A 25,437-nucleotide genomic window follows, 5' to 3' on the forward strand; every position below is an offset into this window, starting at 1 on the left:
AGACTTGAGCTGGAACTGTAACTCTTTCCACATTCAGAGCATTGAAAGGGCTTCTCACCAGTGTGGAGTCTCTGATGGTTTATAAGGCTCTTGCTGGAACTGTAACTCTTTCCACACTCTGAGCATTTAAAGGGCTTCTCACCCGTGTGAGTTCTTTGATGTGACTTAAGAACGCAGCTGTGACCAAAGCGCTTTCCACACTCTGAGCATTGATAGGGCTTCTCCCCTGTGTGGATGTTTTGATGCCGCTTAAGGTTTGAACTACTACAGAAACCCTTCCCGCACTCAGAACATATATAGGTTTTCTCCCCTATGTGGATATTTGGATGTGCTTTCAGTGTCATGCTCTGACTGAAACTCTTTCCACACTCAGAGCATTTAAAGAGCTTTTCCCCTGCGTGGATATTTGGATGCCGGTTAACACTTGAACTGATACTGAAACCCTTTCCACACTCTGAGCATTTAAAGGGCTTCTCGTCAGTGTGGATTCTGTGATGGTGTTTAAGCTTCATGTTGCTACTAAAACCCTTCCCACATTCAAAGCATTCAAAGGGCTTCTTCCCCGTGTGGATATATTGATGTGCTTTCAGGGTCTTGCGATAAGTGAAACTCTTTCCACATTCACAGCATTTATAGGGCTTCTCACCTGTGTGGATATTTTGATGTGTTTTAAGATTCTTGCGCTGATTGAAACACTTTCCACATTCAGAGCATTTATAGGGCTTTTCACCTGTGTGGATAATTTGATGTTTTCTGAGATCTACATGAAAAGTGAAACGCTTTCCACATTCAGAGCATATAAAGGGCTTCTCCCCTTTGTGAATGCTTTGATGCAGTTTAAGGTACTTCCGCACAGTGAAACCCTTTCCACATTCAGAGCATTTAAAGGGTTTTTCTCCTGTGTGGATGCTTTGATGTGCTTTAAGATTCCTCCGCTCAGTGAAACTCTTTCCACATTCAGAGCATTTAAAGGGCTTTTCCTCTGTGTGGATATATTGATGTGCTTTAAGATAACGGTGCTGAGTAAAACGTTTTCCACATTGAGAGCATTTATAGGGCTTCTCCCCTGTGTGAATTCTTTTATGCAAGTAAAGTTCTGAGCTGCAACTGAATTGCTTCTCACACTGCAAGCAATGAAATCTTTTCTCTCCTGAGTGAAATTTTTGGCGTTTGGTAAGGTGTATCGTCTGAGTCTCTATATACTGAGAGCTTTTCCACTGCGTCTTCCTATTGTGAATATTCCTTTTCCTTGATTCTTCTACTAATGGACTTTCACGGACTTCTGACCCTTCAACAGAAATGGATTTGTTTCCCCACTTCAATTCAGTTTCAGTTTTCCTTCTCTGGTGTACACCTTTTTTCTTGCTCTCTCTGAGATCACCTGAAAGAATAAAAACAAATCTTCCTTTTATGAGGGAACTAACCAAACCTTTTGCTGATTTGATTAACAGGATTAAAAAAAACACTTAGTGGAGAAACAGGGCCTTCCAAATCTATTAAATATCCTCTGCTGATCAATAGAACTGTATGAATCTGGGATCCCTAATACAGGGGTGTGCAGGTACAATCTCACCTGCATCACTGAAACGTGTTGGGAGAAGACTCAGGATTGGAATGGAACCATCGAACAGGAGACCTTGTTCAAATGGAACAGATGAAACAGGAAAGGAGAGGGAATATTGTTACATGTAAGGAATGTAACCGCCCGTAGGGAAAACCATGATTCTGAGAAAGGAAGCCGGGTCTAAAGCAATAGGGTGATATGCATCACTGAGACATGGTGGGATAAGACTCAGGATTGGAATAGAGCTAGATTGACAACCATTACCCAGAGGACCTTCTCTTCTGCTGCTCCCAGACTGTGGAATGGCCTGCTGGAGACCTGTCAACTTAACAGTCTACTAGCATTCAAGAAAGCTATCAAATCTTATCTCTTCCAGCAGGGCTATCCAGCGTAATTTTAGGATGTTTTAAAAACGATTTTAGGATGTTTTAACAATGTATATTATGTTTTAATTCAGTTTTATGTATTATATATTTACTGTTGTTCCCCAACTCAATCAGCAGGTAAGACATACATTTAGTAGTAGTAGTAGTATTGAACAGTAATCAAATGAAATAGACAAAACAAGAAGGGACGGGGAATATTGTTACTTGTGAGGAATATATATGCCGGTAGGGAAACCCATGATTCTGAGAAAGGAAGCCGGGTCTAAAGCAATTTGGTAAAGGTGGAGGGAGAAATAAGAACGTTATGGTTGTGGCACTATTGAACAGATCGACCTGCCAGCCAGAAGACATGGATGAAGCTTTCTTGGAAAAGATAAAATGTTCACATAGGCAAGATTGTAGTAATAGTAGGATTTCAACTATCCTGGCATCTTCTGCTAGTCTAACTCTGCTAAGAATGGAACATCCGTTGCATTGTGAACTTTCTCTGGACTAGTTTCCAAGAATGTGGCCCAGGCACTGTTGTCATCAATTACACCAAAAGGCAAAGAGGGATCCTTACTCAGAGGGGTCCCATTCCTTACCCAAAGAGGCCAGGATCCCGCGTATATCCCCCATGACTTCCTTGTGCAGAGTCCATTGGCCTGGCTCCAGCAGAGCCCACTCCTCCTCCGAGAAATGCACAGAAACGTCCTCAAAGGTCACCAGACCCTGAAAGAAGAAAAAGAGGCCCATGTTCCCCTTACACATAACACTGCAATCAATGAAGACAATTCAAGGTGAGCAGGTCAGAGGAATTCTACAGGATCCAAAACTTCATGAGTGACATTCAAGGCCTTCCTAGCAACCACCTTGGAGGGGAGCAAAGGCTAAAGGGGCAGGTTCTTCCAGGACCAAAGAGATGTGCAGGGGACGGAGGCCCCCAGGACTCCCCTACCTGCCCAGGCTGCGCAGAAACCGCTTCCTCAACACCACAAAGCGAAGGAGGCCTAGGAGTCAGTTCACCCTCTTTGAAGGTCCCTTCATTTCCTGTGAGGAAGGTAAAGAAGGTGGGTAGATTTCCCTCTCCACACCCCCAAAGGGAAAAAAAATCAGGCTCAAGGAGAACATGAAAGCAGCTCAAGCCGCTCAGGCATAATTGAGGGAGGGAGACCATGGGGAAATATGTCCCCCTAATCCTTACCCAGTGAGGAGGGTCCTCCGTCACCCTCCTGCAATATCCGCCACTCCAGCAGCCCCTGCGTGGTGCCCGATGAATCTTTCTCTGCCTCAAGGAAATCTGTGGGTGCTTCCGCCAACATCCGCTGCACCTGGAACAGGACGGAGGATCCCAGGGAGAGAAGAGGGATTAGGAAGGAAAGAAATGGGTCAGCGGATGGCCAGGGGCTGTGTTTCCCAATCCCTTTGCATTCAGGGGCTCCTTCCAAAGTTGATCCACCATCCAAGCCACACAGTACACCACACAGTTGTGTCTTTATCAGCGGAGCACGTAAGGATGTGTGACTTGGGGCTAAGAGTTCAAGCCTGACATAAGCAAAGTGCTTCAACACCCTCCAAAAACGAAACAGGAGGAAAGACAGAACCTCCCAGGCATTCGCTGATATCCAGCATCTTCCGATGTAAACACAGCAGTTTGGTGTCTACAAATGCTATTCCTGTCCTCTGGGAGGACTCTACCACTGGCGGAAGCAGGAGCCCCTCCTTCCCCAGAACTTCATAAATCCATTTGTTTCTCCTGTGACCATATGAAATGCAATGCTGGATTAGATCGAGGGTCCATCTGGTCATCCATCCTCTTCCAGCAACGACCCATGGGAAACCCACAAATGGCACATGAGTACAACAGAACCATCCTTCCCATGCTCCGCAGCACATGGTGTACGTAGACATGCTGCTTCTGATACTGGAGGTAGGATAGAGCAATCACGACTCGTAGCCACTGACAGCCGTCTCCTCCAGGAATTTATCTAACCCCCTTTTTAAACCATCCAAATATGTGGCCATCACTACATCTTGTGGTAGTGAGTTCCATAGCTTAACTGCAGCCCTTTGAACGTTCTAGTTGCTCTTTTCTACATTTCCCCAGATCTACAATACGTGTTGTTTTTTAGTTGCAGTGACCTGAAATAGCATTCTAAGTATGGTCACACCATAGATTTATGTAGGAGTTATATGATACTGGCCATTATAATCTCCGTTCCTCTCTTGATTATTCCAAATATGAAGTTTGGCTTTTTTTACAGCAGCCACACACTGGGTGGACATTTTCATTGAGTTGTCCACCACAATCCCAAGATCTCTTTCTTGGTGGTCGCTGCTAGCTTAGATCCCATCAGGTTATACTCGAGGTTTTTGCCCCGATATGCATCACTTTAGAATTGCTGACTTTGAACCACTTTGGTCATTTCAAAGCCCTTTCTCCCAGTTTGGAGAGATGCTTTTGATGCTCCTCACAATGCCTTTTTTTGATTTAACCACCATAAATAATGAAATGCCATTGGCAAACTTGGCCCATTCACTGCTCATTCCTAATTCCAGATCTTTTATGAATGAGTTCAAAAGCATTGGTCCCAATACAGATCCCTGTGGGACCCCTCTGTTTATATCCCTCCATTGGGGAAATGCACCATTTATTCTTGATCCCGGCTTCCAATTCTTTCACCAGTTACTGATCCATAAGAGGACCTCTCCTCTTATTCCACGACTGCTAAGTTCGCTCAGGAGCGTTTCATGAGGGCCTCTGTCAAAAGCCTTTTGGAAGTCCAAGTAAACTATATTTACTGGTTTACCACTGTCTACATCTTTATTGGGAGTCTCAAAGAATCCCAAAAGCTTAGTGAGACAGGACTAAGCCATGTTGATTTTTTTCAACAGGGCTTGTCCTTCTATATGCTTAATAACACTTTCATCCGATTTACCTGGAACAGACGTTAAGCCAACCGGCCTGTGAAGTGGTGTTACAATGGCCATTCTCCAGTCCTTTGGCAGAGAGACTCTTCTTAGGAAAACATTGCTTATTTGTGTTAGAAGATCCTTTGAGGAGGGCCTGCTGTACACATTAGTCATAACTATTCTTGGGGGGGGGGGCATTGGAAATTGGGGCATCCCTTCCTTAGAGGACATGCAAAAAAAAACCAAAACTCCATGAAATGCTAGCAAGGAGTTCTAAGATTTCAATCCCTTGGAGTCATCAGGATGAAATGCTCTCACCTGTTCTTTGTCCTCCACCTGGCTCAGAAGGAAACCTTCTGCCAGGGCCACCGCCTGGGAACTGGTCTCCGCTCCACACTCTCTGACCCAGCTCTCCACCTCCAGGGGCAGGACAGCCAGGAACTTCTCTAGCACCACCAGGTCCAGCATCTCAGCTTTGGTGTTCCTTTCTGGCTTCAGCCACTGGCGGCAGAGGTGGTGGATCCAGCTGCAAACCTCTCGGGGGCCCTTGGCTTCCTGGAAACAGAATTCCCTGAAGCACTGGTGCTCTACGTCTGAACTGGTGTTGCTCCCAGCCTGGTTCTCCTGCACTCTTCCTTCCTGGATGATATGGGGGGATTTTGCTGCAAAGTTTGGCTCTTCCATCTTCACTCTCTTCTCCATCTATGATATGAACAGGACTCAAAAGGTCTCCTTGCTTTGCTCCCGATTTCTCTCTTCAGGCAAGGACTTTCCTGTAGGAATTGAAATGGGCGGCAGCATGAATTAGATACAGCTTTGGCCAACTTAATACCCAGGACCTGTCTCAAACGAGTCTCTACAATCTTGGTCCCACAGGAATCAGGCACATGGGAGGCTGTTCAAAGTTACAGATGTTTGAAAGTTAATTTTAAACTTTAAGCAAGTTAAGATATGGTTTGTAAAGAAAACAAATGCAAAAGAACATCACATACAGCAGTGAAATGTGAAACATGCAATGATTACCAAGACATATATATGTATATTATGCACACACAAATTAACTCTTGCTAATGCCCGTTAGTAAGACATGTTGAAAGAGTTCTCGGCCCAACTAGCAGCAGTTGAATTGTAATTTAGCTCCACATAAAACTTCCACCAATCAAAGCGAGTTCAATGCAATGTTAAAAGCTTTCAACTATATGACAGTGTAGTTTCGGCTTTTACAGAAAAGGAATGAAAGGGGGCAGATTAAAAGGAAGGTTGAGCTCCCTATTCCAGGCACAGATCTGAAGAACAGGATGTTGCAGACGCAGAGGAAAGTTTAAAGTGACTCTTCTTAGAATCCAAGGCGTAGAAATCAAACATGTAAACTGTGGCCCAAAAGGATCCAAACCAGCAAAACAAAGATGTTAGCAAAACTTGGAGCTGCGCAAAACAGAACAACAGAAAATGAACAGAACCAAAGTCAACTTCTCTTAAGTTTCGGTCTCTTTTTGATTCACTGACTCTTGTAAACTTCCTTACCTTCTGATTGTGTTTTTATATCTTTTCAGTTGTCAACTAGAAATATGGATTGCTGGGCAGCAACCTGGAAAAGCTTTAAACTTGAAACAACAGTCTCTCTCCCCAACCCCCCAACCCCATAGTTTTAGGCAGCTCATGTTACGTTCGGCCTTTGCAGGGTGTTCAGGAACAGTCTGGGCTCATGAAGCCGCTAGCCATGAGGAGTAAAACACACACAGGGCAACTTCTGCTCATGGAGGCCTCTTGTCCCACACCTTGACCATTGCTTTGACAGCAAGACTGAGTCCATCTCAGGCTACAGGCAGCAAAACTTTCTTTCCTCCAGGGGAAAAAAACCCAGGTCTGCTGCTGAACCAGAGTTTCTCTCCCCATCCCTTCCGTGGCCTCCTTCTGAGCCCCCCCTGTTCCCACCCACTCACTTCTCAGCAGGCTTCACTTCTCATGGAACAAAAGCACCCCAGGTTCGTTTAAAAGGCATCGAGACTAATGCAAAGAATAGGAATCTGGGTACTTGTTAACTCAGTTTAAAACGGGGGGGGGAAGCAAAACAAAATGCAATGCAGAAATGGCAACAGAACAGCTTTTCCCTAACTGATGGGATATTCCTCCTCCCCACCCAGGATCTTTCCTCTTGTGTCCCTCCCAGACACCCCCCTTCCCTTCCAGGATCCCCTAATGATGGGGAGGGAAGGAGGTGCAAGGCGGGGGTCTCCTGGAGGGACCCCAAGTGGGTCAGTCCCCTGGGGGGGGTCTCCCTTCCCTCCCACCCCCTAACCCCTGCCCTTGCCTCCCTCCCCTGCTCTGCTCCTACCCTGGGGGGGTCCTTCCACCCCCTTTCCCTCCCCTCCACCCCCTGGGAGCCCCTTGCATTCTGCACCCACCTGCTCCTCTGCAAGGGAAGGGAGGCTTGCAAATGCAAACACCATGCAAACCTCCCAGGCTGCTTTCCCAAGGGTGGGGGGAGGAGGAAGTGAGCGCTGTCAATCAGCCCTTGCTCTTTACCGGCCTCTCTAGGACCCAGCTCTCTTTAATCTCTGCAGTTCTTTGGTGCTGCGTCTATCTAAGGGTTAAAGAGAGCGAGTTTGCGCGGTCTTAGAGAGGCCCCATGAAGAGCCTAGGCTGTTTGAATGCACTCACTTCCGCCTTTCCCCCCCCACCCTTGGGAAAGCAGCCTGGGAGGTTTGCATGGAGTTTGCAGCCTCAGCCTCTCTTCCTTTGCAAAGGAGCAGGTGGGTGCAAGATGCAAGGGGGTCCCAGGGGTGGAGGGGAGGGAAAGGGGGTGGAAGGAGCAGAGAAGGGAGGGATCCCCAAAGCAGGGAGGCAAGTTGGGGGCAGGGGGTGGGTGAGTGTGGAGAGAGACAGACAGACAGACAGACAGAGCCCCCTGCCCCCCAGGGGACTGACCAACTTGGGGGCCCCTCCAGGACACCCCCCGCCTTGCACCTCCTTCCCTCCCCATCATTAGGGGATCCTGGAAGGGAAGGCAGGAGAAAAAGGTGGGTCTGGGAGGGACACAAGAGGAAAGACCCTGGGTGGGGAGGAGGAATATCCCATCACTTAGGGAAAAGGCTGTTCTGGTGCCATTTCTGCATTGCATTTTGTTTTGTTTCCTCTCCCCCGATTTAATCTGAATTACCCGGGTCCCTTTGCTTGACATTAGTCTCAATCAGGGCCGGAGCCAGACTATATTGCACCCTAGGCAAGGCAAGGCGAGGCGTGGGCGGGTAGGGGAGCTACCTCACCGTGGTGTGTGTGAGGGGGGTGTCATTTCCGCTGTCCCAAAGCTTATTGGGGGTGCAGCCCTGCCCCTTATTCAGAGAGGCAGCCCGTGGGTGCCAATGCTTCCACACCTCCCTGAGCGCCCGCCCAGCTTTGGAAGGGCAGCCTGTCCAAGCCTCCTTTGGGGCACAGCAGCAGACCGTGCGGCTGCTCCTGCCCCTCTGCGTGCCCTGTGAGGAGGGGCTGCGAATGAGCCCTGGCATGCTGGCTGCAGGTGTGTCTGTGTGTCTCTGCCTAGCAGTGCCCGCTCGGTCGCCTGCAGCTGCAGCCCCCAACGGGGAAGGCAGCACACCGGGGCTGCTGCTCTACGGGGGCTGCCTGTCTCTGCGTCCTCACTCGCCTCCCAGAGAGTCTTCGGCTGTCCCCTAACCTGCTCCTCTTCAGTCTCCTCCACGTCGTCTCCGAGGGTTTTGCAACAACCAACCACCATGCGGGCAGCGGAAATGAGTGGCACCTCTCCGGGGCCTCTGATTGCAGTTGCAGGAAAAGGCTGGCCATGCATGGGCACACACAAGCCAAGCCCCCCCCCAAAACCTCCAACCGTCAGAGTGGGGAGAGGGGGCAGTCTGCGCCCCTCTGACATCTGCGCCCTAGGCGGCTGCCTAGTTGGCCTTAATGGTAGCACCGGCCCTGGTCTCGTTGCCGTTTGAACGAACCTGGGGCGGTTTTGTTGAGCCTTCTGAGAAGTGAGTGGGTGGAAACTGAGGGGGCTCAGAAGGAAGCCATGGGGAGTGAAACCCTGGTTCAGCAGCAGACCTGGGTTTTTTCCCCTGGAGAGCTGAAAGTTTTGCTGCCCGGAGCCTGAGATGGAGGCCGTCCTGCTGTCAAAGCAATGGTCAAGGTGTGGAACAAGAGGCCTCCATGAGCAGATGTTGCCATGTCTTTTACTCCTCACGGCTAACGGCTCCGTGAGTCCGGAAGATTTCTCAACACCCTGCTAAGGCTGAACATAACATGAGCTACCTAAAACTATGGGTGTGTGTGGGGGGGGGAGACTGTTGGTTCATGTTTCTGCCCAGCAATCCAAGACCAAATTTCTAGTTGTTTTTTTAAAAATCATTTTTTCTTGCGTATATCAATGGAACAGTAAATACATTGCGTAAAGAATTTTTTTAACATATTTTTATTTATTTATTTAATACATTTTTATACTGCCCAATAGCCGAAGCTGTCTGGGTGGTTCACAAAAATTAAAACCATAATAAAACAACATATATAGGAATATCATCATTTTTCATCATGTGTATTATTCACTCAAAAAAAAAAAAAGCAGAGGGGAGAGATTTCAAGAAAAGTAGACCAAATTTCTAGCTGACAACTGAAAAGAAATACAAAGCGCAATCAGAAGGCAAGCAAGTTTAGGGGAGTCTGTGAAACAAAAAGAGACTGAAACTTAAGAGAAGCTGATTTTGGTTCTGTTCATTTTCTGTTGTTCTGTTTTGCGCAGCTCCAAGTTTTGCTAACATCTTTGTTTTGCTGGTTTGGATCCTTTTGGGCCACAGTTTGCATGTTTGAGTTCTATGCCTTGGATTCTAAGAGAAGGCTCTTTAAACTTTCCTCTGCAACATCCTGTTCTTCAGATCTGTGCCTGGAATAGGGAGCTACACCTTCCTTTTAATCCGCCTCCTTTCATTCCTTTTCTGTGAAAGTCTAGACTATCCTGTCATATAGTTGAAAGCTTTTAACATTGCGTTGAACTTGTTTCGATTGGTGGAAGTTTTATGTGGAGCTAAATTACAATTCAACTGCTGCTAGTTGGGCCGAGAACTCTTTCAACATGTCTTACTAACGGGCATTAGCAAGAGTTAATTTGTGTGTGCATAATATACATATATATGTCTTGGTAATCATTGCATGTTTCACATTTCACTGCTGTATGTGATGTTCTTTTGCATTTGTTTTCTTTACAAACCATATCTTAACTTGCTTAAAGTTTAAAATTAACTCTCAAACATCTGTAACTTTGAACAGCCTCCAATGTGCCTGATTCCTGTGGGACCAAGTTTGTAGAGACTCGTTTGAGACAGGTCCTGGGTATTAAGTTGGCCAAAGCTGTATCTAATTCATGCTGCCGCCCATTTCAATTCCTACAGGAAAGTCCTTGCCTGAAGAGAGAAATCGGGAGCAAAGCAAGGAGACCTTTTGAGTCCTGTTCAGCTAAATTACAATTCAACTGCTGCTAGTTGGGTTGAGAACTCGTTTAACATATTTTACTAGCAGGCCTTAGCAAGAGTTAAACTGTAGTGTTTTGTGTGTGCATAATATACATCTGTATGTCTTGGTAATCATTGCATGTTTCACATTTTGCTGCTGTATGTGATGTTCTTTTGGGTTTGTTTTCTTTATAAAGCATATCTTAAGGCTTCTAGTGTGACATGTTTTCATTTGTTTAAAAGGTTTTAGGAGTATTCATCTTTTTCTTGCTTAAAGTTTAAAATTAACTTTCGAACATATGTAACTTTGAATAGCCTTAAGTCAGCACTGGCTACTCTCTCTCTCTCTCCCTCTCCCTCTCTCTCCCTCTCCCATTGGGGCAAAATCAGAACCTCATTTTCAGCCCTGTGCCTGATTCCTGTGGGACCAAGATTATAGAGACCCGTTTGAGACAGGTCCTGGGTATTAAGTTGGCCAAAACTGTATCTAATTCATGCCACTGCTCATTTCAATTCCTACAGGAAAATCTTTGCCTGAACAGAGAAATTAGGACCAAAGCAAGGACACCTTTTGAGTCCTGTTGATAGAAGAGATGGAGAAGAAAGTGAAGATGGAAGAGCAAAACTTTGTAGCAAAAGGCCCCTGTATCATCCAGGAAGGGAGCAGTACAGAGCCCTGGGAAGGAAGAGTGCAGGAGAACCATCCTGGGAGCAGCACCAGCTCAGACGTGGAGGCCCAGCGCTTCAGGGAATTCTGTTTCCAGGAAGCCAAGGGCCCCCGAGAGGTTTGCAGCCAAATCCACCAACTTTGCTGTCAGTGGCTGAAGCCAGAAAGGAACACCAAAGCTGAGATGCTGGACCTGGTGGTCCTGGAGCAGTTCCTGGCTGTCCTGCCCCCGGAGATGGAGAGCTGGGTCAGAGAGTGTGGAGCGGAGACCAGTTCCCAGGCGGTGGCCCTGGCAGAAGGCTTCCTCCTGAGCCAGGTGGATGACAAAGAGCAGGTGAGAGCATTTCATCCTGATGACTCCAAGAGATTGAAATCTTAGAATGCCCCACTAGTATCTCAAGGTGTTTTGGTTGGGTTTGTTTGCATGTCCTGTAAGGACGGGATGCCCCAATTTCCAATGCCCCCCCCAATAATCCCTCTTCTCTCTCTGGGATCCTCCCACCTGTTTCAGGTGCAACAGATGTTGGCGAAAACACCCACAGATTCCCCTGAGGCAGAGAAGGCTCCCTCGAGCACCACGCAGAGGCCGCTGGACAGGTGGATCTTGCAGGAGGGTGAGGGAGGACCCTCCTCACTGGGTAAGGACTAGGGGGGACATATTTCCCCATGGTCTCCCTCCCTCGAATATGCCTGAGGCGCATGAACTGCTTTCATGTTCTCCTTAGGCCTGTTTTTTTTTTCTGTTGGGGGTGTGGAGAGGAAGAATCCACCCACCTTCTTTGCCTCCCCCACAGGGAATGAAGAGGCCCGCAGAGAGGGTGAACTGACTCCTAGGCCTCCTTCGCTTTGTGGTGGAGTGAAAGCGGTTTCTGCGCAGCCTGGGCAGGTAGGGGAGTCCTGAGTGTCTCCGTGCCCTCCATATCTCTTTGGTCCTGGAAGAACCTGCCCCTTTAGCCTCCAAGATGGCTTCTAGGAAGGCTTTCAATGTCACTGATGATGCTCTGGATCCTGTGGAAATCTTCCGACCCCCTCACCTTGAATTGTCTTCATGGATTGCAGTGTTATGTGTAAGGGGAACATGGGCCTCTTCTTCTGCTTTCAGGGTCTGGTGACCTTTGAGGACGTTTCTGTGCATTTCTCGGAGGAGGACTGGGCTCTGCTGGATCCAGGCCAGAGGACTCTGCACAAGGAAGTCATGGAGGATATACGTGGGATCCTGGCCTCTCTGGGTAAGGAATAGGACACCTCTGGGTAAGGTTCCCTCTTTGCCCTTTGTGTCAGTGCATTATAAGGGTGTCATTGAGGACAACAGTGCCTGGGCCATGTTCCTGGGATACTCTGTCGAGAGAAACTTCACAATGCAAAGGATGTTCCATTCTTAGCACAGTTAGACTAGCAGAAGACGCCAGGATTGCTGAAATTCTCCATAACTGCAGTGACTTGCCTATGTGAACGTTGTATCCTCTCTTCCAAGAAAGCATCACCCATGTCTTCTGGCTGGCAGGTCAATCTGTACAATAGTGCCACAACCATAACATCCTTGTTTCTCTCTCCACCTTTACCGAATTGCTTTAAACCTGGCTTCCTTTCCAGAATCACAGGTTTCCCTACGGACATATACCTTCCCTACATGTGACAATATTCCCCCTCCTTTTCTGTTTCGTCTGTTCTTTTGAACAAGGTCTCCCGTTCAATGGCTATATTCCAATCGTGAGTTTTATCCCAATACGTTTCAGGGATGCACATGAGATTGTACCTGCAACCCTTGTATTAGGTTCATTCAGTTCTATTGCTCATCAGAGGATATTTAATAGATTTGGAAGACCCTGTCTCTCCCGTAAGTGTTTTTTATCCTGATAGTCAAATCAGCAAACGGTTTGGTTAGTTCCGTGATAATAGGAAGATTTGTTTCTCTTCTTCAGGTGATCTCAGACAGAGCAAGAATAAAGACGTACACCAGGGAATGAAAACTGAAACTGAAGAGAAGTGGGGAATCGAATTCATTTCTATTGAAGGGTCAGACATCCGTGAAATTCCATTACTAGAAGAACCAAGGAAAAGGAATATTCACAATGGGAAGGCTCAGTATATAGAGACTCAGAAGATACACCTTACCAAACGTCAGAGATTTCACTCAGGGGAGAAGCCCTATAAATGCTCTGAATGTGGACAGAGCTTCAGTCAGGGGAGGATCTTTGAGTTGCATCAAAGCATTCACACAGGGGAGAAGCCCTTTAAATGCTCTGAATGTGGAATGGGTTTCAGTTTTCGTGTAAATCTCAGGAAACATCAAATTATCCACACAGAGGAGAAGCCGTGTAAGTGCTCTGAATGTGGAAAGGGTTTCACTTGTAGCATGAGCCTGGAAACACATCAATATATACACACAGGGAAGAAGCCCCTTGAATGCTTTGAATGTGGGAAGGGTTTTAGTAGTAGTTCAAAGCTTAAACGGCATCAAAGCATTCACACAGGGGAGAAGGCCTTTATATGCTCTGAATGTGGAAAGGGTTTCATTGATCACTGGAAACTGAAAGCACATCAATATGTACATACAGAGGAGAAGCCTTATAAATGCTCTGAATGTGGAAAGTGTTTCACTGAGCGTAGGAGTCTTAAAGCACATCAAAGCATCCACACAGGCGAAAAGCCCTTTAATTGCTCTGAGTGTGGAAAGGGTTTCACTTTCCATGTAAATCTCACGAAACATCAAATCATCCACACAGGGTTGAAGCCCTATAAGTGCTCTGAATGTGGAAAGCATTTTAATCAGCGCAGCAATCTTAAAAAACATCAAATTATTCACACAGGGGAGAAGCCCTTTCAATGCTCTGAATGTGGAAAGGGTTACAGTTCCAGCAGGAGCCTTAAAAACCATCACAGAATCCATACAGGTTAGAAGCCCTATCAGTGCTCAGAGTGCAGCAAGAGCTCTGCTCAGAGCGCACACCTTAAACGTCATCAAAGAATTCACACAGAGGCAAAGCCGTAGAAGTGCTCAGAGTTTGGAAAGCAATTCAATTAGACATTGCACCTTGCCTCACATTATTATTTTTATTTCCAGTATGTGTGTGTGTGTGTGTGTGTGTGTGAGAGAGAGAGAGAGAGAGAGAGAGAGAGAGAGACAGAGAGAGTGTGTATATACACAAACACAAATTTTCTTTATACAGTAACCTTTTTTACCACCCAAAGTTATAAGTATAATTACTTTCCATCCAGGTTTCATCTTTTATCCCGTTCCATCCCTGCAGCCTGGTACATTTTACATTCTTTATATCATTTCTGTTTATCTCTTCCTTTATTTTATTTATAGTTATTTTCTAACATGACTTCTTTTCAGCAGTCCCAAAGCGTCCTATATGCCTCTGCCAGAGTTGTTCTGTTCTTTTCTTTCTTCATGTATTCTATATATGATGTACCTGCCCGGACCTTAAGATCATCCACAGGGGTCCTTCTCCGTGAGCCCCTGCCAAAGGAAGTGAGGCAGGTGGCTACTAGGAGCAGGGCCTTCTCCGCTGTGGCACCCCGGTTGTGGAATGAGCTCCCCAGAGAGGTCCGCCTGGCGCCTACACTGTAGTCCTTTCGTCACCAGCTGAAGACCTTTTTATTCTCTCAGTATTTTAACACTTAATTTTAACTTAAATTTAAATTTTACTGTTCTAACTCTGTAGTTTAATCTTATATCAATTTTGCTGCATGGTTTTATCCTGGTTGTGCTTTTTATACTGTATTTTGTATTTGTGCTTTTAACCTGTTGGTTGTTTTATTATGGTTTTAATTTTTGTGAACCGCCCAGAGAGCTTCGGCTATTGGGCGGTATAAAAATGTAATAAATAAATATATTTTTTGCCAATCTTTAAGTTATCTTTCTGTTTTAAATCTCTTTGTAATTATAATTTCTGTGTCAATTTTTCACTAATGGCAATTTCCCTTTTCCATATAGCTACTGTCAGCATCTTTGCTGTTTTCCAGTTACTTGCTATTAATTGCCTTGCCGCTGTCAGCATATATCCAATTAACAGTTTTTCTTTTATCTCTTTGTTTTCTTTGACAAAAATATTCAATATTTATTTATTTATTTATTACATTTCTATACCGCCCAATAGCCGGAGCTATTTAGAAGGACATGCACAAGAACCGAGTGCTGTCCATTTGTAATTTATTTATTTATTTGCATTTCTATACCGCCCAATAGCCGGAGCTCTCTGGGCGGTTCACAAAAATTAAAAACATTCAAAGTATAAAACAACAGTATAAATTCATAACATAAAATACAATATAAAAGCTCAACCAGATAAAAACAGCAGCAATGCAAAATTACAAATTTAAAACACCAAGTTAAAATTTATTTATAGACTGTTAAAATGCTGGGAAAATAAAAAGGTCTTCACCTGGCGTCTAAAAGCATATAATGTAGGTGCCAAGCTCCTTAAGGAGCTCATTCCACAGCCGGGGTGCCGCAGCAGAGAAGGCCCTCCTCCTGGTAGCCACCTGCCTCACTTCCTTTGGCAGGGGCTCACAGAGAAGGACCCCCGAGGATGATCTTAAGGTCCGGGCAGGTACATATGGGAGGAGGCGTTCCTTCAGATAGCCTGGCCCCAAGCTGTTTAGGGCTTTAAATGTTAATACCAGCACTTTGAATCGGGCCCGGACCTGAACCTGGAAAAGGACTGGCGTGATGTGGTCTCGTTGGCCAGTCCCTGTTAGTAACCGTGCTGCCCTGTTTTGTACCAGTTGAAGTTTCCGGACCGTTTTCAAAGGCAGCCGCACGTATAACGCATTGCAGTAATCCAAACGAGAGGTTATCAGAGCATGGATAACTAGCTAGGCTATCTCCGACCAGATAAGGGCGCAGTTGGTATATCAGCCTAAGCTGATAAAAGGTGCTCTTTGCCACTGAGTTCACCTGTGCCTCAAGTGACAGTTCTGGATCCAAGAGCACCCCCAGACTATGGACCCTATCCTTTAGGGAGAGTGCAACCCCATCCAGGACAGGGCAAACATCACCTCACCGGACAGATGAACCACCCGCTAATAGTACCTCTGTCTTATCTGGATCCAGTCCATTACCATGGACTGGAAAGAGGTTCTAACCATAAGGCTTCCAGAACTGACCATGGTGGCATTTCTGAGGGAACAGAAGATAACCAGAACTTAGTACAAGACACTAAGTAGGCCCAATGGTACAAAGCTAGGTCTGGAAAACCAAACCCACCTTCTTTAACTGGAAGCTGCATCTGTTTCAGAGATATATGAGGTGGAGACGAACCCCCCAAAAATTTATGAAACAAAGCATTAAATTGTTGGAAATATTTGCCAGGTATAAGTAAAGGAATCCCGTGCATAACATAAAGAATTTGAGGTATAAGATTCATCTTAAGTGTGTTGATTTTACCCCACAAGCTCAACTTTAACGCTGCCCAACTTTCTATATCTCGTGTAATCTCACTAATCTTAAATTTATTTTGATCAATTGAGATAGATCTCTTGGAATAAATATTCCCAAATAGGTAATCTGACCACCCAAATTGGCCATTAGCCGCCACACTATGAAATGTACTATCTCCAATCGGCATCATCTCTGACTTTGACCAATTAATTGAGTAGCCGGAAAGATCACCAAAGGTGTTGATCAATTTCATCAAAGCAGGGATAGATGCCTGGAGTTTAGAAAAAAGATCATCAGCGTAAAGGATAATGTTAAATTCTAAGTCAGCATATACAAACCCGTAGATACGACTATTCTGTCTAATTGCACAAGGCAGGGGTTCCAGACATAAATCAAATATCAACGGGGAAAGTGGACATCCTTGTCTAGTACTTCGCTCAAGCATGAAAAATGCTGACAACCAACCATTGGTCATAACTCTTGTGCTTGGGGTCAAATATAGAATTCTAACCCACTTCAAAAATTCTAGTGGAAAGCCAAAATGACTCAATGTAACAAGCATAACCTTCCAATGAAGAGTAAACATTTAATAAAAGGGGATGTACCCCATACATTTTTCAATTTTTCATTTCTGTCATGATCAAGCGAGTTGTTAATATGACTAGCATGTTTTTTTTTTAAAGTAATAATTTGTTGTAGCAATTCCCAGAAAACTCTTTCGTTGTAGTCTCCTGTGTGTGTGTGGAGAGGAGGAAGTCAGGAGTTTCTTAACTACTGAACATGTTTTAAGTTGTCTGCTTTCTGGAAGTTGGGGCAGATGTATTTTGGTAGGCCTAGTTTCTGAACGTTTTGAAAAATAAAATAAAAATAAAATAAAAATAAAATTAAAATAAAATAAAATAAAAATAAATGTGAAAATAAAATAAAATGTGATGCTGGTGACTGATGTGACTAACAGAATAATTGCAACTTTTTCCTGCTGCCACAGTTCTTTAACTTTCAAAGTAGTGGTGTATATTGTTCTCTCTTTTTTCCTCTCCTGCAATATTTTTGTAATGAGGTATTGCTATGTCAATGAGGTAGTTGTGTTTTTCTTTTTTTATTTAGGACTGTTATGTCCGATCAATCGGAAAGTACTGTCTTGTCCCTGAATCGTTCTGTCCTGACATAGCGTGGCTTGACTTGTTTGAGTATGGATCTCCTAGACTCGGAAAGTTCTGGTCACTACACCTTAAAAAGGATATTATAGAGCTGGAAAAAGTGCAGGAAAGGGCAACTAAAATGATGAAGGGGCTGGAGCATCCCCACTACGAGGGAAGGTTACATCAACTGGGATTGTTTAGCTTGGAAAAAAGGAGGCTAAGGGGAGACATGATAGAGGTATACAAAATGATGCATGGTGTAGAGAATGTGGAGAGGGAGACAGTTTCCCCCCTCTCTCAAAATACTAGAACCCAATGGGGTCATCCTATGAAGCTGATTGGTGGGAGGTTCAGGGCAGATAAAAGGAAGGACTTCTTCACACAGCGCATAGTTCAGCTATGGAACTCACTACCACAAGATGTAGTGATAGCCACCAATCTGGATGGCTTCAAAAGGGGGTTTGGATACATTCCTGGAGGAGGCGAAGGCTATCAATAGCTACTAGCCCTGATGCAAACAGCACCCAGGTGCTGCAATCCGTGCATGCAATGCATTCCCAAATGACAAAAAACATCCATTGGGTTCAATCCCTGCTCTGGTTGTTTTTGCTTACTTGCAGGGTTGTTGGCTGAATGATTTTATTTCTTATCTGGCCAATAACTAAAGTGCTCTGAGAGGAAGAAGCGTTTGGAGGAATCTCTGCGGCTCTTTGGTGTTGGTCCAAACCTTTTTTCCCCCTATTTCAAACATTGCCAACTTGGATCAATAAAAGCGAATTACAATATTGGGCAGAAACTAATTTGTTTATGTTTGGTATTAAAGCTCCTGGATTATGTAAATTGCTCTTATATAAGCAATATGAGACAAGTGGGTGGGAATTCTAGACTTGGCAAGTTATTATGAGACTAACTGTGGCATTACCTCACGGTTCTGTTCCCTTAGGTATGTCTGCAGGGTTTGTATGTCTATGAGTGCGGAATGTTTGACTGAGTGGGTGTGGCTGATGATGCTGTGAGAGAGGGGGAGGGGAGAGTATAAATAGGTTGGCTGAGGAGATTGTGAGTTAGTTTTCAGTTGGTAGTTAAGGGAGTTAGGGTTTGTTTAGTTTGAAGTGTCCAGTGGTGTGGAGAGTGAATGGAGATAAGATTTTAAGAGACTTAATATTACTGTTTTTATTAGAACTAGAAGATTAAGCAGGTTAACTTGCATTTAAAGTAACTAAGATCTGTTAAACAAAAATAAACTTTTTTTTGTTACCTCAAACCATGTGTTTGCTTGGCTTTATAACCTGCTCTACAGTTACTATCATAAACACCATATATATATATATATATATATATATATATATATATATATATCGTTCAGCTTATTACATACACAGTAAAACCTTTCCAGATTATAGCTTTTACCCTCTCATATGAGGAAAAGGTTATGTTTTACCCTACCCTCAGGTTGTTCAAGTGGTAGTGCTTAGCTTGAGGAGGGTGTGCTAGGCAAGGCCTTCTGTATAATTTTTATTTATCATTTATTATTTATTTATTAATTACATTTCTATACCGCCCAATAGCCGGTGCTCTCTGGGCGGTTCACAAAAATTGTCGGTGCCGTCGCAGTAACCAACTCAAACATATAATTCCCTTGATCGAAGATGTTTCTAAACAGTTGAATAACACAGAAGGGATTAAATGTGATGTAGTTTCAATAAGTGTCATTTTGGAAGAAAAAACTCTGATCCTTAGTGGATTGTAGCATCTGAAACAAGCGTAAATTACACACTGTAGATGTTATCTCACACCAAGGAAAAGGAAAAGTTCAGCATAGCTCAAGGATAATAAAAAAAGGACAAGTTTGAAGGGTGTGTGGATGAAATGTATTGAATTTGTAAATAATGGTCCTATTCAGACAACATGCTACACCGTGGTTAGGCTACCAACCCTTTTGCAGCAAACGGTTAGTCAGTGTGTTTAAACAATGGTTATGTAGCCACCATGACTAGGAATTGTTCCTGTGATATGCTAAGCTGTAATGTTTAGCTCAAAGTGCTTAACCACAGTGGCTTAGCGTGTTGTCTGAATGGGTTCCCAGTAAATCATGGTCACACGCCTCCATCCGCATACACAAGGCTCCCTTTAAACATATCTGAAATGAATTAACATTTGTGAGCCATGAATTAAAGTGTATTCGACAGAATTAATGCATTTATGTTAATGAATTAAGATATTATTTGATTTATGGAATGTATGCAACCAGAACTAAAGAAGAAACCACCCAGAGCGCTTCAGCTATTAGGCAGTATGAAAATGCAATAAATAAATAAATGTGGAGACGTTTTGGTCGAAGTATGAGCTTAAAAAAGCATCACAGAATCCACACAGCTGAGAAGCCCTATCAACACTCAGAGTGTAGAAAGAGTTTCACGCAATACAATTCGCCTTAAATCGCATCAAGTGATTGATACAGGCAGAAGCTCCAACAGTGCTCAAAGAGTGTGCAATGGGCGTCCATCATCGCAAAGGCCTGAAACCGTACTGAAGGTCACATATAGGGAAGAATCCAGTAAATTCTAATAGTGACTGGAATGTGGGAAAAATTGTTCAGTAGAGCATAGGGCTTCATTTTAAAAGACTCGATTCCAGAAGAAAGTATACAATTAGAGTAGAATATTTGACCAATCAAACCTTAATGAGCCATAGAAAATTCATATATGAATCAAGTGCTCAAAATGTGGCAGAAATGTCCCAACAGCATGTCTGGCTGTGGGGGAGGCTTTTCCTGGACACAGTACCTTCGGAAGCTGCCTGAGTAGTCCTTGCTTGGGCACTTGCCTGGTCATCTAGGAGGAATAAACTTTGCCTGAGGATGTGAGTCCCCATTGCCATGAGGTTCGTTCCCTGAGAACAGCTACCTGATGAAGGCGATTGTGTAAGCCAGTGTGTCTCCTGATTAGAGTTTCATCTTCTATTTGGACCAGCAAAAGAGCTGTATGGCACCTTCCACATTAACAAATATATTGTAAACGAAACATCAGGGGAATGAATGGGGGAAGTTTTGATCATGCCTCAGATCATTTTTATTATTATGGCACAGCTTCTCCACGTTTTCAAAGGGTAATGTTCGAATCTTAGTTTCTCCTAGTGTTAGGGTGACCAACTGTCCAGTTTCCCCCAGACAGGTCCGGGAAACAGAAGTCCCAACTGCGGCCTGGGGGAAAATTCCATTTAGACTGTTATGTCTGATCGATTGGAAAGTATTGTCTTGTCCCAGAATTGTTCTGCCCGGGCATAGTGTGACTTCACTTGTTTTGAGTGTGTCTGGATCTCCTAGGCTCCAAATGTTCTGGTCACCACACCTTAAAAAGGATATTATACAGCTGAAAAAAGTGTAGGGAAGGACAACTAAAATGGTTAAGGGGCTGGAGCATCTCCCCAATGAGGGAAGGTCACATCAACTTGGATTGTTTAGCTTGGAAAAAAAGAGGCTAAGGGGAGACATGATAGAGGTGTACAAAATGATGTATGGTATGGAGAATGTGGACAGGGAGGCATTTTTCTTCCTCTCTTTCTCAAAATACTAGAACCCAACGGGGTCTTCCCATGAAGCTGATTGGTGGGAGATCCAGGACAAATAAAAGGAAGGACTCCCTATTCGGCCCTGGTTAGGCCTCATCTAGAGTATTGCGTCCAGTTCTGGGCTCCACAATTCAAGAAGGATGCAGACAAGCTGGAGCGGGTTCAGAGGAGGGCAACCAGGATGATCAGGGGTCTGGAAACAAAGCCCTATGAAGAGAGACTGAAAGAACTGGGCATGTTTAGCCTGGAGAAGAGAAGATTGAGGGGAGACATGAGAGCACTCTTCAAATACTTGAAAGGTTGTCACACAGAGGATGGCCAGGATCTCTTCTCGATCCTCCCAGAGTGCAGGACATGGAATAACGGGCTCAAGTTAAAGGAAGCCAGATTCCAGCTGGACATTAGGAAAAACTTCCTGACTGTTAGAGCAGTACGACAATGGAATCAGTGACCTAGGGAGCTTGGGGCCTCTCCCACACTAGAGCCCTTCAAGAGGCAGCTGGACAACCATCTGTCAGGGATGCTTTAGGGTGGATTCCTGCATTGAGCAGGGGGTTGGACTCGATGGCCTTGTAGGCCCCTTCCAACTCTGCTGTTCTATGATTCTATGACTTCTTCAAACAGTGCATAGTTAAACTATGGAACTCACTACCTCAAGATGTAGTGATGGCCACCAATGTGGATAGCTTTAGAAGGGGGTTGGACAGCGTAACCCTGTGAAAAGGAGGACAGGGCTCCTGTATCTTTAACAGTTGCATAGAAAAGGGAATTTCAGCAAGTGTCATTTGTATATATGGAGAACCTGGTGAAATTCACCCTTCATTACAACAGTTAAAGCTGCAGCTGCCCTGCCCTCTTTTAAATCTGGTCGCGGTATAGCTGCAGTATAGCTCCTGCAGCTTTAACTGTTGTGATGAAGAGGAAATTTCACCAGGTACAACATGCTTACAAATGACACCTGCTGAAATTCCCTTTTCTATGCAACAGTTAAAGATGCAGGAGCCCTGTCCTCCTTTCCATATGGTCACCCTAGCTTGGATAAATTCCTGGAGAAGGCAGTGGCTATTATCCTTGATGCAAACAGCACCCAGCGGCTACAATCCCTGCTCTGATGGTTTTTGGTTCATTGCAGGCTCAGTAGCGATTGCCTGATTGATTATATTTCTTATCCAGCCAATAACTAAGGTGCTCCGGGAGGAAGAAGCGTTTGGAGGAATCTCTGTGGCTCTTTGGTGTTGAGTCCACCTAAGGGTTATAGAGAATGAGTGAGCTGGGTCCTAGAGAGGACGGTAAAGAGCAAAGGCTGATTTAATGCACTCACTTCCGCCTCCCCCCCCCCCTTGGGAAAGCAGCCTGGGAGTTTTGCAGGGTGTTTGCATCTGCAAGCCTCTCTTCCCTTGCAAAGGAGCAGGTGGGTGCAAAATGCAAGGGGGTCCCAGGGGGTGGAAGGAGCCCCCCTCCAGGGCAGGAGCAGAGAAGGGAGGGACCCCCAAAGCAAGGAGGCAAGTTTGGGGCAGGGGTGGGGGGTGGGGAGACAGAGAGGGAGTGAGACCTCCCCTGCCCCCCAGGGGACTGACCCACTTCGGGGCCCCTCCAGGACATCCCCCGCCTTGCACCTCCCTCCCTATAATCCTGGAAGGGAAGCCTGGAGAAGGGGGGTCTGGGAGGGACACAAGAGGAAAGACCCTGGGTGGGGAGGAGGAATATCCCATCAGTTAGGGAAAAGGCTGTTCTGCTGCCATGTTTGCATTGCATTTTGTTTCCTTTTCCCTGATTTAAACTGCGTTAACAAGTGCCCAGACACCTATTCTTTACTTCCATCTCAATGCCCTTTAAATGAACCTGGGGTGCTTTTATTTCATAAGAAGTGAAGCCTGATGAGAAGTGAGTGGGTGGGAACAGAGGGGGCTCAGAAGGAAGCCATGGAAGGGATGGGGAGAGAAACCCTGGTTCAGCAGCAGACCTGGGGGGGTTTTTCCCCTGGAGGAAAGAAAGTTTTGCTGCCTGGAGCCTGAGATGGACTCAGTCTTTCTCTCAAAGCAATGGTCAAGGTGTGGAACAAGAGGCCTCCATGAGCAGAAGTTGCCCTATGTGTGTTTTAGTCCTCACGGCTAGCGGCTCTGAGTCTGGAATATTCTTGAATATCCTGCTAAGGCCGAATGTAACGTGAGCTACCTAAAACTATGGGGGCGGGGGGGGGAGAGAAAATGTTGGTGCAGGTTTCTGCCCAGCAATCCAGGACCAAATTTCTATTTCTTTAAACTAAATTTCTAGTTCTTGCTTATATCAACAAAAGAGAACAGAAAATACATTGTGTGAAGAAAATATTTAGGAATATCAGCATTTTTCATCATGTGAACCATTCATTAAAAAAAAAAGCGGGTGGAGAGAATTATACATGGATTTCAAGAGAAGCAGACCAAATTTCTAGTTGACAACTGAAAAGAAATAAAAAGCGCAATCAGATGTCAAGAAAGTTTAGGGGACTCGGTGAATCAAAAAGAGACTGAAACTTAAGAGAAGTTGACTTCGGTTCTGTTCATTTTCTGTTGTTCCGTTTTGCATAGCTCCAAGTTTTGCTAACAGGTTTTTTGTTTGTTGCTAGTTTGGATCCTTTTGGGTCACAGTTTGCATGTTTGAGTCCTACGGCTTGGATTCTAAGAGGAGTCACTTTAAACTTTCCTCTGCGTCTGCAACATCCTGTTCTTCAGATCTGTGCCTGGGATAGGATAGCTACACCTTCTTTTTAATCCCCCCTTTCATTCCTTTCCTGTAGAAATCTAGACTACACTGTCATATGATTGAAAGCTTTTAACGTTGCATTGAACTAGTTTTGATTGGTGGAAGTTTTAAGTGGAGCTAAATTACAATTCAACTGCTGCTAGTTGGGCTGAGTCCTCTTTTAACATGTTTTACTAACACGCCTTAGCAAGAGTTAAACTAGGTTTTTGTGCTTTTTGGCATAATATACACATGCATTTCTTGGTAATCTTTGCATGTTTCACATTTCACTGCTGTATGTGATGTTCTTTTGAATTTGTATTCTTTATAAACCATATCTTAAGGCTTCCTGTGTGACATGTTTCATTTGTTTTAAAAGTTTGAGTATTCACTTTTTTCTTCCTTGAAGTTTAAAATTAACTTTCAAACATAAGAAACTTTGAATAGCCTTAAGTCAGCTCTGGCTACACTCTCCCTCTCTCTCTCTCTCTCTCCCATTGGGGCAGAATCAGAACCTCATTTTCAACCATGAGCCTGATTCCTGTGGGACCCAGATTGTAGAGACCCGTTTGAGACAGGTCCTGGGTATTAAGTTGGCCAAAGCTGTATCTGATTCATGCTGCTGCCCATTTCAATTCCTACAGGAAAGTCCTTGCCTGAAGAGAGAAATCGGGAGCAAAGCAAAGAGACCTTTTTAGTCCTGCTGATAGCGGAGATGAAGAAGAAAGGTCCAAGTATCACCCATGAAGGGAGCAGTGCAGAACCCGGGGAAGGAAGAGTGCAGGAGAACCAGGCTGGGAGCAACAACAGCTCAGATATAGAGCGCCAGCACTTCAAAGAATTCTGTTTCCAGGAAGCCAAGGGCCCCCGAGAGGTTTGCAGCCAAATCCACCACCTTTGCTGCCAGTGGCTGAAGCCAGAAAGGAACAACAAAGCTGAGATGCTGGACCTGGTGGTGCTAGAGAAGTTCCTCTCTGTCCAGCCCTTGGAGATGGAGAGCTGGGTCAGAGAATGTGGAACGGAGACCAGTTCCCAGGCAGTGGCCCTGGCAGAAGGCTTCCTCCTGAGCCAGGTGGACGACACAGAGCAGGTGAGAGCATTTCATGCTGATGACTCCAAGGGATTGAAATCTTGGAACTCTCCACTAGTATCTCAAGGTGTTTGGGGGTGGGTTTTTTTGCATGTCCTCTAAGGAAGAGATGCCCCAATTTCCAATGCCACCTTCCACCAAGAATCCCTCTTCACTGTCTGGGATCTTCCTCCTGGTTTCAGGTGCAGAAGATGTTGGCGAACGATCCCACAGATTCCCCTGAGGCAGAGGAGGCTCCATCGGGCACCACACAGAGGCCGTTGGATGAGTGGATCTTGCAGGAGGGTGACGGAGGACCCTCCTCCCTGGGTAAGGATTAGTGGGATGTTTTTCCCCATGGTCTCCCTCCCTCAATTACGCCTGAGGTACATGAGCTGCTTTCATGTTCTCCTTGAGCCTGATTTTTTTTCCTTTCGGGTTGTGGAGAAGGGGTATCTACCAACCTTCTTTGCCTCCCTCACAGGGAATGAAGAGACCTTCAAAGAGGGTGAACTGACTCCTAGGCCTCCTTCGCTTTGTGGTGGAGTGGAAGCGGTTTCTGCGCAGCCTGGGCAGGTAGG

General features: G+C 45.1%; 3 protein-coding genes across 3 annotated transcripts in view; 2 read left to right on the forward strand and 1 right to left on the reverse strand.

The window, feature by feature from the left end:
• Positions 1–25,437, reverse strand: part of LOC134396281 (zinc finger protein 420-like) — a 918,719-nt gene that overhangs the window by 315,740 nt on the left and 577,542 nt on the right. Inside the window, exons 3-4 of the mRNA XM_063122711.1 lie at positions 3,134–3,260; positions 2,888–2,979 (exon numbers count right to left, since the gene is read on the reverse strand). Of these exons, the coding sequence (XP_062978781.1) occupies positions 2,888–2,979; positions 3,134–3,260 (219 nt within the window). The remainder of the gene's footprint in view (positions 1–2,887; positions 2,980–3,133; positions 3,261–25,437) is intronic.
• LOC134396393 (zinc finger protein 124-like) overlaps positions 1–25,437 on the forward strand; it is a 177,938-nt gene that overhangs the window by 72,390 nt on the left and 80,111 nt on the right. The gene's annotated exons all lie outside the window — the stretch shown is intronic.
• Positions 24,503–25,437, forward strand: part of LOC134396981 (zinc finger protein 107-like) — a 62,054-nt gene continuing 61,119 nt past the window's right edge. Inside the window, exons 1-2 of the mRNA XM_063123596.1 lie at positions 24,503–24,877; positions 25,060–25,186. Coding sequence (XP_062979666.1) covers positions 24,503–24,877; positions 25,060–25,186 — 502 coding nt within the window. The remainder of the gene's footprint in view (positions 24,878–25,059; positions 25,187–25,437) is intronic.

The sequence above is a fragment of the Elgaria multicarinata genome, chromosome 3 (genome assembly GCF_023053635.1).
Source record: "Elgaria multicarinata webbii isolate HBS135686 ecotype San Diego chromosome 3, rElgMul1.1.pri, whole genome shotgun sequence".
NCBI classification, from domain to species: Eukaryota; Metazoa; Chordata; class Lepidosauria; order Squamata; family Anguidae; genus Elgaria; species Elgaria multicarinata.